The 12,321-nt window shown below is 34.5% G+C and overlaps 1 protein-coding gene across 1 annotated transcript in view; it reads left to right on the top strand.

Annotated features, from left to right (window-relative positions):
- The window catches only part of LOC109373968 (collagen alpha-1(XIX) chain-like), a 65,928-nt gene extending 54,261 nt beyond the window's left edge, over positions 1 to 11,667 (top strand). The window contains exons 5-9 of the mRNA XM_019628230.1: positions 1,030 to 1,153; positions 2,740 to 3,015; positions 7,140 to 7,220; positions 10,959 to 11,084; positions 11,611 to 11,667. Of these exons, the coding sequence (XP_019483775.1) occupies positions 1,030 to 1,153; positions 2,740 to 3,015; positions 7,140 to 7,220; positions 10,959 to 11,084; positions 11,611 to 11,667 (664 nt within the window). The remainder of the gene's footprint in view (positions 1 to 1,029; positions 1,154 to 2,739; positions 3,016 to 7,139; positions 7,221 to 10,958; positions 11,085 to 11,610) is intronic.
- The last annotated feature ends 654 nt before the right edge of the window (positions 11,668 to 12,321 follow it).

Raw genomic sequence — 12,321 nt, 5'->3', positions numbered from 1 at the left:
CGACAATTTGGTTGTCAGTTTGAATAGTTAGTTGTCAGTTTTAGTAGACCTCAGTGTAATATTTGAAGTTAGCTGTTGTCATCTCAGTGCATGATGTTTTATTTATATAAACAACTTCTGGCTATGTTGGTTCTTAAGAGAATACTTACCTGCTATTCTTCATGATTTTTTAAAAGAAAAGCAAAAGTCCTGCCTTGCAGTTTTTACATATAATGCAGATAAATTTAAAAGTCTGCTTGGAGGAAAGTATTTCTCCTTGTTTTCCAGTGAAAGTGTAGATATAGGATATGTTCATTGTGAATTTCTTTTCCCTGAGTTTCTACATGGGTCCAAGTGAGACCAGTATTTTGAAATAAGATTGAGGCAGGAGGATAGTTGGACTGTCTTTTGACTTCTCTCTGCTACCTAGAAAGAATTTGTTTATTTTCTGTAGGAATGAAAAATAAGCTAACACTTCTTTGTTTTATTTAGTATCAGCCTTAAATTGATACTAGGAATTCAGTATTAGGAACTCATTGGCAAGAGCTTAATATGATAAAGCTGCTTCTATGGAAAATGTGCATTTAATTGTTAGCAATGTTCTTTGATATGCTTTGTATTTTTCTATACTGACAAAACTGAAGGGTACTATTAATTTTCTTTATAAACCTCTACAGTTTGCCTGATTGCAGAGAATTCTGAGATCCTCCTCTGTTGGAGTGTCTTGTTGCGTAAGGCCGTATCACTACATAGCACCATATAACCTACTCGCTTGCTTTCACATACCCCAAGCCTTAACAACATCATACCAGAAGATTTAAAAAAAGGGAAAGAACAAAAATAAAAATCACATAGGTAAGGTAATGTAGGCATGCTGCTTCCATATAGCCACTAGGTAGATTACTATAAAAATACAAAATGAATTATTTAATATATAAATTCATTGAGAAAAATATGAGCGAGACATTGTTACATAGAACTTCATATCTACAGTTTCTTTCCTTGCCTTCTTAAGTTTTCCCACAATAGTTCTTTGTTTTCCTCCCACAGTAAGATATTTCCCAAAGGCCTTCCTGAAGAGTATGCCATAGCAGCCATGTTTCGTGTACGGAGAAGCACCAAAAAGGAACGGTGGTTTCTGTGGCAGGTTTTAAACCAGCAGAATATACCTCAGGTAAGGAATCTTACTTTTGCTTAGGCCAGGGGAATCTTGGAACTCTGTGCGCAAATTTGGGAGCAGATCTAGTATCCAAATACTCTGTCTTTTAGAGGAATCATCAACAGGAAAATTCAAGAATTCTCATTGCTGATATCTATAATATGAGAGTCTGGAGGGTGAGACAATATTAGTTTTTCTTTTTACTTCTAGCTAGTGACAAAGATTAGAGATTTTAAAAACATAATTCCTATTCTCAGGAGCATAGGTCTAAGAGTGTTACTGAACTCAGGTTCAGCTGCTTGCTGCTCATAAGCCAATGATGGAGAGACAAGGGTTAATGGAGAGAAAAGTAGGTTTATTCAAAATGCCGGCATTCTGGAAAGATGGTGGACTATTGTTTCAAAGACCATCTTCCCTCTTTCTAGAACAGTCAAGGAGTTTTATAGGTACACAAGAAGAAGCAGAACAAAGGAAAGGAGGAGTTTGTGATGTGACTCATCTGGGAGAACATCTCCTGGGGTCCTGTTTGTTCCACGATGGTTCTCTCGAACCTGGTCATAGGGGTGATTTATATGTCACCTGATGGAAAATTACAGTCCAGAACTGCAGCCTGACTGCCAGTGGCTGGATGGCTGAGGGCTGACTCAGTTTCTTTCAAGTCAGTGTTTTGCCAGTTAACCAGATTAATGAGGTATGCATGTAGCCTCAGGAAAACACAGTTATTGAATCAGGTAAGAGGGGAAGGAAGCAAAGAAAAGAATGAAAAAAGAAAAATAAACTAGATTGTTAAATCTTGAAAAATATATAGTCACCCTTACAAGGGGATATCATCTAGGAAAACAACATATGAGCATAATCAGAGTGTGACAAATGCAGTGGTAGAGCTAAGTTCTGAGTTGGTAGGCACTATAGGGGCATTGAAAGGACAGCTCCCCAAAATGGGGTATGGGAGAGCAGGAATCTAGGAATACTTGTTGAAGAGATAGCATTTGGGTATAAGGAGGGGTTACAGGTGCTCCGGTGAGGGGAGATGAACCTCAGTATTACTTATTGGCACCATACATTTGGGTTTACTTTTATGCCTATCCATCGGAATGTTTTTTATTTCACCGGTGTTTTAATCTGTTAATATAGTCACAATTTTGTGATGGAAATATGAACCAAACTGAGAGAGTATATCCTCTATGAAAATGCATTTTCTCTGCACCATGCAAATCCTCAAAGGTTAAAGTTGATATTTAAAGTCTCCATGCTAAGAGAAGTGATCATATTTGTATTTTTTTTAAATTAGTAGCATTTAATTCTTAAATTACTCATGCAGAAATATATATGTGTACATATGTACACATATATACTCTTAGATGTTCTCTCAAGAAAGGAGCATGTTACATGCACCAGAATACCACATGGTTTAAAGCCATTTTGTAGCTCGATATTTGCTGTTCTTTAATGTTAACAAATCTGGAGGACACAGGTGTCATCTAAAACATTTTACTAAGTGCCTCAGTTATACTAACATGAGTCTTGAGTTTTTATTTGTGTGCCTTAATAATTTCAAACATTGATTTAAAAATATTTAAGGATAATTTGCATTTTTGCAGGTTTCGATCGTGGTTGATGGTGGAAAGAAAGTGGTGGAATTTATGTTCCGAGCTGCCGAGGGAGATGTGTTGAACTACGTTTTTAAAAATCGAGAACTCCGTTCTTTGTTTGATCGTCAGTGGCATAAACTTGGAATCGGTGTACAATCTCGGAGCATTTCACTCTATATGGATTGCAATCTAATTGCAAACCGGCATACTGATGAAAAGGAGGCTGTGGACGTTCAAGGAAGGACAGTTATTGCTGCACGAGCTTCAGATGGCAAGCCTGTAGAGGTGAGTTGTGATGTTGGTTGTGAAAGAGAACTAGTCAAATTTCTAAATTAAAACAATGTATCTTATTTAAAACTTCTTCCTTTAATTGCTATATAATACAGTGCCTTCTCAACACTGTTTAAATTAATTTGCCATCAGACATGTAAAGGATAGCTATGTATTTCTAACTCTATTTTCACATATATTACCTTCTACTGTTTTCACCCATTTTTCATCCAGCCTGTGAATTTAAAAGAACTAGGTCATGCCTTAAAAAAATAAGGTTATTAAAACTAGATTTTAGTAAAAGTGAAAATATACTACAAAAAGTAAGCTTGGTCTGGGGTGACTGGTTAGCTCAGTTGGTTAGAGCATGGTTCTGATAACACCAAGTTTGCCAGTTCGATCCCCACATGGGCCACTGTGAACTGTGCCCTCCTTAAAAGAGTCAACTCCATTGTAGCATGAAAGCAATGTGTAACCAATAACCATGGCTGTTCCCCAATAAAATTTAAAAAAATAATAATCTTGGTCTAAATGCATGTTTTGAATAGAAAGTGCTGGAAAAAGTTGAACACTAAGTAGTTCCAGATTATCTGGTGTTTTCATTCAAAAACAATAGGTTATTTATTCATCCCCATTATAGCAACTGCTTTGTGTTGCAGACTATTTTTTCATAAGCTTATAATGATTTTTCAGGGTTCTAATGGACTGAAACATGGCCACTAATTTTATCAGTAGGTATTTGGATGAAAACAATTGGATAGTAAAATGCTTTCAGATGAAAAGGTCCTTTAAAAATTACATTTGATGCTCAGATGGTAAAGATTTATTATTGATTTCCCAAAAAAAAGAAGGCCTATAATCTTAAAGAAAGTGAGATATATCTAAGTTTGATGACTGAATATTTTCTTGTGTGTAGAATGATGGGAAAACCCATAAAAATAATCTGAATGCAGGTCACCAGTAGGAATTGCTATTGCTGTTAACCTAAAGCACTTAACAGTTTAATTTTATTTCAACAGTACATCTCTGCACAAATACATATTTGGCCAGCTCATTTTATACACACACACACACACACACACACACACACACACACACACACAATTTTTTCAATAAAACATACTTTTAAACTTTCTTCTCTTAGAGATAGTGAACAAATCAGTGAGAATGCCATAACTATGGCTCAGTGATAGTCAGTAAAACAGGCCAGAGCAGAAATCAATCCTGGAGAGAAGACAACATGGCATACTGGAGAGTGAGCTAGCTTGGGGATCAGACACATGTGGTTGTAAATCTTACCTCATCTACTTAACTGTTATGATCTATTAATTTATCTTGGTAGTTGCTAATTTACCCAAGTCTCAATATCCTCAATTATAAAATACTGTTAGTAGAGTTACTCATTATAATTATATACAGTATGTGCCTAGTACATGGTCAGTTCTCTGTAAATTCATGTGTTTATTCAGGGCCAGACATGGAATTCAATCAACAATGGCATAAGAGAGTAGGAAAAAGAAGGTTTCTATCCTAGCTCTTAAAGATCTTGAAGGCTAATGGAAAGATTAAAGCCTGTGTCAGTAAATGATGGCCGCCGATAATAACGGTATTAATTGTAGCAATACTAGATAGATCGTTCAAAGGCAAGGAAGGAAGTGGAGACCAGCAGCTAGAACTACAGAAACTTCAGGCAGTAGATAGAATATAGGTAGATGGGAAATCAGCTTCAGGAATTCGAGCAACTGTAGTAGGGAGTGGCAAGACCAGAGTTTGGAACTGGAATCTGGTCCTTATAGGATTAGTGAGAGCAAAGTGGGCTCTGGTTCAAGGGGAACTAGAAGAACCAAAGAGTACACTGAGATAAATTTATAACCTTTGGGGGAGAGACAGCAGTGAGAGAAGAACAAATTATTGCAAGAGCTGGGTTTGGTTCAAGGCTCCCCCTCTGAAGGTTGAGTGTGTGTCCTGCGTCTCATTAACTATCTCACACGAGGCAAGAATCAGTCTCAGAAACTGAGGCTGAAGAATATCAGGTGTGTCCTTATAAAACGACATAATGTGAAAATTATACTGTTGCAGTAGTTATGTGGTTTAATATGGAATCAATTCATTTGAGGATAAAATTAAAGGTATATTGCAACGATGCAGCTTTTTTAGGAGATAGTCACTGTTTAAGTTAAACAAACAAAAGACATAGTATTTTATTTTTTAAAGATTCTTGATCCTATTAAAACTTTAAGTGGACTAAATTTTCATTACCTCCTTACAAGCTCTATGATTCGTAAGGCCTGCTGTAATGTGAAAATGTTTTATTTATACAGAATTTATGTTACTGAAAAAAATTTAATGATTGGGTTTTATTTTACATATACTACCCATGTGCTTTTGTGAAAGCTAGGTGACAAATTTTATAAAAAGTTTTTTTTTTTTTTAACAAACAAAATGTGTGACAAGGGGTAGTAAAAAGACTCAGCCCTAAACATCCTCATTCTAAAGCGCTGTGTCAAGGAAGGATTCTAAAGTAAATAATGAATAACAAAAGCATGATTAAACCAAGCCGATGGTAGTTTCAGTATCATGGGTAGTTGATTAGTCTCTAATCCATCAAAAATTGATCATCTATCTTCAGTTAAGTAAAATAATTCATATGAAGGGCTTAGCACAGTGGATGGTACATAATAGAATCTCAGTGTTTATTGGGTATTTTGATAACAATGATGATGATAAGTTTTAGTTAAAAAGAATATTAATTAATCAGTGTCCCCATTCTTCATGCTACATAATGAGTACATTACTGCCTGGTATTTCATTATACTATGTAAGACAATGTATTTAAACTTTATAAATAATAATTACTTCAATAACCTTGCAAAAAGTTATAGAAGATAAATCATTTTTCATTTTATCTCATAATTTTTCATTGGCTGCAAATCTTAGGTTGCACATGAATTCACAAGATGTCTGGAATTTTTAATGCCTCCTCTGAGCTGAATTGATTTTGTTCCTCTCAGTGTAGACTGATAGTTATAGCTTTTTATTTATTTTTTATGTTTTGCTTTTTTTAGTGTTGGGGTAGGGATTTAGAACTAGCTGCAGATATCTGCTTTCAATTATCATAGGATTAATTATTATATTATTACAGTTGGGCCTTTCTGTAGAAAGTACTTATTGACCTCAAGGTAATGTGTAATCTAGCTATTATTTTGGGAGACAAAGAAATAAAGAGAGGCAGAGAGAGAAAGGCAGGGAAGAAGAGTGGGAGAGGGGGAGGTTGGTCCTGACCTATTTTATATGTCAAATCATCATCCTATGAATTATTAATTAAGTTGTTAAATTTTCAACCACAAACTAATTTAAAATAACCTATTTACATCTATCATTGAAATTTTATTACTTGTCTGTACTATTTACTTGCTCTTATGTGGTTGGTTGATCCTGTGCATAAAGGCATGATTGTATTTTCCTTGAACTACTTTTAATTTCATGTCCAAATGCCAAAAAAAAAAAAAACAAAAAAAGTAAATCTGCTGAGCAAATAAATAGAAGAAATCAACTATTTTTGTAAAAAGGTTGTGAATCCTGTTCAAGACTATGCCAACATGATATAAAATCCATAGGTATTAGGATATATGAAAAATAGGTCAAAACTAAATACCTTTTATTTCTTATTGGGAAGTGAGCATCTGTTTTCATGTCGCAAATACATAGGTCTGAAACTACAGAGAAAGCCTTTCCCATCATTTGCTCATACCTTTGACTTGATTTTTTTTCTAGAAAATTTTATTATAAAATAGTACTCATTTTGTAGTCATGTACTTTATTGTAGTGCATAGCAATACTTCTCTTTAATTAAATATTTCTATTTTTATTTTGTGAAACAACCAACCAAAGTTTGCAATTGCTTTCATTACCTGATTCCCTTTATATGTAGATTCATCTCGATGACTGAACCTATGTCTGTTTTTGAAGTGGTCCATAAAATCATGATCATAAATTAATAAAAATATTAAAAACATCTACCAGTAATTTATTTTTATTAGCTTCTTTTTTCTTACCAGTAAAATTACCATAGTTCTTAAGTGTCTAAATGTGATTTTCAAAAAACTAATGATATATCTTACTATTATTTTTTTTAATAGATTGAACTACACCAACTTAAAATCTACTGTAACTCAAACTTCATAGCTCAAGAAACTTGCTGTGAAATATCAGATACTAAGGTAAGTTAATTTTCTTGTCATGTGAAGGATGTAGAATGTCAGTTGCCTAGTCTGTAGAGTTCAAATGTAGGGCAACACTGAATATCTTTTGCTGAAGCCAGGTGAGTAATTTGTGCCAAGAAAGAGACTCCTGTTAGAGCTCTCCCATAGTTTCTTTTCAGAATTTTAATCACAGTGTTTCGTCCTGAACTTCCATAATTATGTCTTCACTTTGGGATCAACATAAATAAAAGAGAATTCATGCTTTTCTCCCTAAACTGTATTCCAAAAGTAGCATCATCATTTTCCAGTTACAGGGGTTTTAAATTTGTGATCATACCTTATTTTCACTCATTTCCCACTTTTACCCTCTCTCCGATCCTGGGTAGTTTTTCTTTGTGATAGGGTTTTTCATCTGCATCTTCCTTTTTCCTGTTACTGCCATGGTCTGCCTTTGCCTCACTCCTGGATTGTTGCATTATTGTGTCTACTGCCTTCCCTGTCTCTGGCCCTTTTGCTTTCCAGCATACTCAGAATAAGTCTCTGAATCAGTCTTTGTATATATTTTTTAACTTTCTTTTACTAGATATTTATTATTCAAAAACAATGGTCTTATAGATATTGTGCTAAAAAACAAGGCTAACAGACATGAATAAGGCACATTCTATGCCCTCTATTCATCTCTTTCTCAAAGCTTTTGTCATTCAGGGTGGGCAACTAAATATAAATCCAGTTTCTTAGCCTCTCATTCTTAATATTCATAACCTCACTATACAGTTATTACTTTCTTATACCTGTCTTCCATTCCAAAAAAGTTCTGAATTCAATACTTTCTATATCTCTCACTGTGATGGTCATATGTGCCATCTTATATTATTAGATATAGTTGTGTTTGTTTTTAATTTATTCAACTACATTTTAAACTCATTGAGGGGAGTTATACTTTTATACTCTTTAAAAAAAATTCCTAATCCTTTATTTGCAGAAGGTAGTTAAAACATTGTTTCATGGCTTGTTGACTTATCAACTACTAAAAGAGAGATGGGACAAAAAGGTGTTTGAAAGGGGCAAATTCTAAAAAGTCTTACAGAAAGAACATATGAAAAGTAAAAGGTGAAAGTGTTTTTCTTTGTGTCTGAGATTTCCCAGAAGGTCTATGCTTACCATCAAAAATTATATGGAAATTTTATCCATATTTTAGTAATTCAAAAATATTTTTAGCTTCTATCACTTACTATGGGTAGGAGAATAACAATGTGACTAAAGCAAGCTAAGTCTTTCAAACTTTTATGTTTTGCTTATGTAACTTGATTTTATAAAGTATGTCTCCAACCTACTATATGGCTTTTATTCCAAGTAAAATAAATGAGGGCCAGCCAAATGTCTTTTTATAAGTATCTAAAAGGATAATTTAGAATACCAGTCCACAGACTTGAAATACCTAGACTTCCTAGAGCCACACATTTAAATCTTCTAAAAATTTTTTATTTTTAATAATTATGCTTTTTTTGATGTAAAAACTCTTAAAATAATAATTTTCTGTGATTAAAAAGTAATATAATGATGTTTCAATATATCCAAATATATCACATAATCCTGTACCATCATATAATGAACATTTTCAACTAGAATTATGAGAAAACTGTTTAAGGAACTATAGGTGATAGATTTGACAGAGTGGTTTGATAATTAAAAGCAGTAACAGGACCTCACAAATTATGAAAAAAACATTAATCATGTTTTAAAAAGGTTATTTAGGAGTTAGTTTTAAAGAACAGAATATAAGGTAGGAATTCACCTCTAACTATAGAAAACAATAACAAAAGACTACTCATTTTCCTGCTGATAATTATTTGGAAGAACATCACCATTTTGTTAATGATGAACAGAAAATAGAAACATGCTACATTTTACAAATAGGAATGTATAGTTTAGAAGATAATTATATAAAAGTCATTTAAGTACATCTGCTATAATTCTAATATCAACTTTTTTTAAATGTGTTGAATTCAGAAAATTTTAATGTACTTCCTTACAAATCTAATTTTGTTCTGAAATTTCAAATCAGACATGTTTTTTTATTAACATTTTATAGCATATTTCAAAGATGAAATTTATCCAAGGTAATCTATAAACAGTTCTTTGCTTCTATTGATTAGATTTTCTGTTTCTGAAGCAGTCAAGTTTCAGAACTACATAGAATGAAGAACAAATATGAAAAAAAGGAGGAAATCAGGAACATTTGCTGAAAATAAATGAGAAATGTGATTAAAATTTTGAGGGCCGATTAATTAATATGTGTCAAATCAAAACCAGAGGTTTTACAAGGGTAGGAGTCCTTACTTGTACGTTTTATGTTCCCTCTAGGCACTTTTTAGAGAGTGTGGACAGTTTTATAGTGAAGCCTCAGAAAGACTTTTAAAGTCACTGAAATCCTCAATTTATTACAGTGAGTCAGTTATCCAGTGCAAAATTGTGAACTCTAACTTGGTCTTGGTTACTTTGGGAAGCCACAGGATTAGGAACTGGTTGGAACATTATTTTATATGAGAATAAATGATTGTTTTGGTGATAACCTTGTTTCATTCTGATGTGATTTTTAGACTTATGGACATGGAAACTTATTAAAATAACTAAATAGCTAATCATTAAATCTGGAAAGAGTCAATGTGGTGAAACAAGTGAGGAGACAGGAAATTAGTCACATTATTCCTGGGTGCTGTTTTTCTTAGAGTTTTTATTGTTGATCTCACAAGAATTAGAGTACTACCCATTTTTTCAAAATATTTTTTTGTTTTATTTTAAAAGTAACATATATTTATGAGGGAAATCTTGGAAAACACAACCAAATTCAAAGAAGAAACCATGATCTCAGCAAATAAATAACCTTTTAGTTTTTTAGTTTTATATCTTGACAGTATTTTTCCATGCATATATAATTTATAGTATACAAAGTGATGTGGGAACCTTTTTCACTGCTTGCAAACACAGAGTTTATGAAATTGCAAATTGATGAAATTGCAAATTCAGAGTTACAAATCGTGGTGAGGAAGGAGCCTGGTAAATGATGGTGAGAGGAAAGGATGTGTTTATCCTCTTTAGACTCTCCATCTGGATTGACTTTTTGAGAAAAAAAAACGTTGCTTTGTAACCAAATTTCTCTTCATGTTGTCCCACATGTTCTGAACCCACTGGATAAGTATAAAATTTGCCATGTTTCTCTTACAATGGAGACTTTTTAATAACTTTGAAGGACAATGGACTGGAATAAGATATACTTTAATTAAATATATAACATCTTACAATGTAAAAATAATTTCTACTTTTATATGCCTTTACAATCATCTTGTTGAAGTAACATGTTTTAAAGGTTCAAATTACATTATTTTATTTTAAATTTTGTTCCCAAAACATATACAGATGTTATTTGTATAAATTATTTTATTGTAACAATGAAATTATTTTAAGTGTCTATTATCGTGCTTGTCATAAAGTCACCTACAATAGTTTTGGAATGTGTCACCAAAACCAACATTTTAATGCATTTCTAGCATATTGTCAGTGTAACAAAACACATAGGGGGCCTAGTGTAAGAGTATGGGCATTATAAACTTTCGCATACTGGTATAAGTTTTGGTTAATTAAAAGGTAGTTCTTACAGGTAACCCCAGTCATCCCTAGTTTGGTGGGAACCAGTGTTTGGAATGTCAGAATGTTTGGAGTTGACTCCACTTCTTAAAGCCGCTTTTTGGATTGTAGTGCCCAGAGCAGGATGGCTTTGGAAGGACTGAATCATCGTCGCTACCCGCTCATGCCAGTAAACTGTCTGCCTATCTGCCAGCAAAGCAAGAACTTAAAGAACAGTGCCAGTGCATTCCAAACAAGGTATGCTAGTTTTAATCTATGTCCACTGCACAGCCACTCCACACGGTGAGCCTGGCCCCTTGAAGGTGGCCCCGGTGCACAGAACGTGTCTTGCTCTTAAGTGCTAATTGAATCAAATGCCTAAGCCACTCAGTCCCTGGGGTGGGTTAAGAGAAGAGGATTGGGGATAGCATTTCCTGGATTTTTTTCTGGATAGTACTGAGCCCATCTGACCTTTTTTTCAAGATGTGACTTAGAATGAGTAAGAAGGTGAAGGAAGGAACTACCTGTATAACAAGACAAGTATTGAGTACTTAACATGTGCCGAGAATAGGCTTCAATTCTGGGGATTCACAGTGGAAGGAAACATAGTGCCTGCTCTTCAAAACATATACAAAGATACTCTACATAGTATTTTCTTGTTACATGGAGACTACTCAGCCAGTATCTGCAAATATCCAACCGGCTATCTCCATCTGCCATAAATTATATGGAAATATGCAAAGGGCTCTGTTAGTACTCAAATAATTTATTTCACTCTCATCAGTATGGTTCCCTGGTCAGGAAAGATGGGCCCATGGACCTACATGAACATCTTTTGTGAATGTCAATGGCAGTCAAGTGGCCTGTGCTAAAAGGCGGCTGAGTGAGCTCTTGATGACTTCCCTCTATGTCCGTACCTGAGGAAAAGAATGAGGAAAGGAAAGCTTGCCCTGTACCTGGAGCAGGATGTCCCCCAGTACTGTGACTTAATGCATGCCCTTAGGCTTAACACATCCTGTTACCACTTCACTCCTGGCTGGAGGAGTGAGGAAACGGGTGAGGCGAAAGCTGAGAGGAACCTTGCATGTCCTCTAGTGGCTAATGTTGTATAGTAAGCTCCACTGAAAGGCAGGTACCAGGTGCATGGTCGCCATACAGGAGCAGCACGTGTCCCAATCCTTGGAGGCCTCCTGGCGGACTGTGAGGGAGAGGAGGGATCCTCATATGCCGGGAGCCGGCTACGCCTCAGTATCTAACATGGCCAAACACACTGCAATTGTGTTTGTGACAAATTCTCACAAATTGTGACAAATTCTGAAGCTCTGACTGAGAAACAGATACTGCTTTATATCTTAAAGAATTTAAATTCCCCTTTGGATGTCCCCCAGTAGGATGAAGATCTTACACCCCTTCTGATAGATATATCACAATAATTATATTTTATACACTAAAGGTAATTTTAGTCACACTACTAGTCTCTTAGTAAAGGTCAAAG

The sequence above is a fragment of the Hipposideros armiger genome, unplaced genomic scaffold (genome assembly GCF_001890085.2).
Source record: "Hipposideros armiger isolate ML-2016 unplaced genomic scaffold, ASM189008v1 scaffold_764, whole genome shotgun sequence".
Lineage (NCBI taxonomy): Eukaryota > Metazoa > Chordata > Mammalia > Chiroptera > Hipposideridae > Hipposideros > Hipposideros armiger.
Note: the sequence above shows the minus strand (reverse complement) of the source record. Positions and strands in the feature narration are given on the sequence as shown.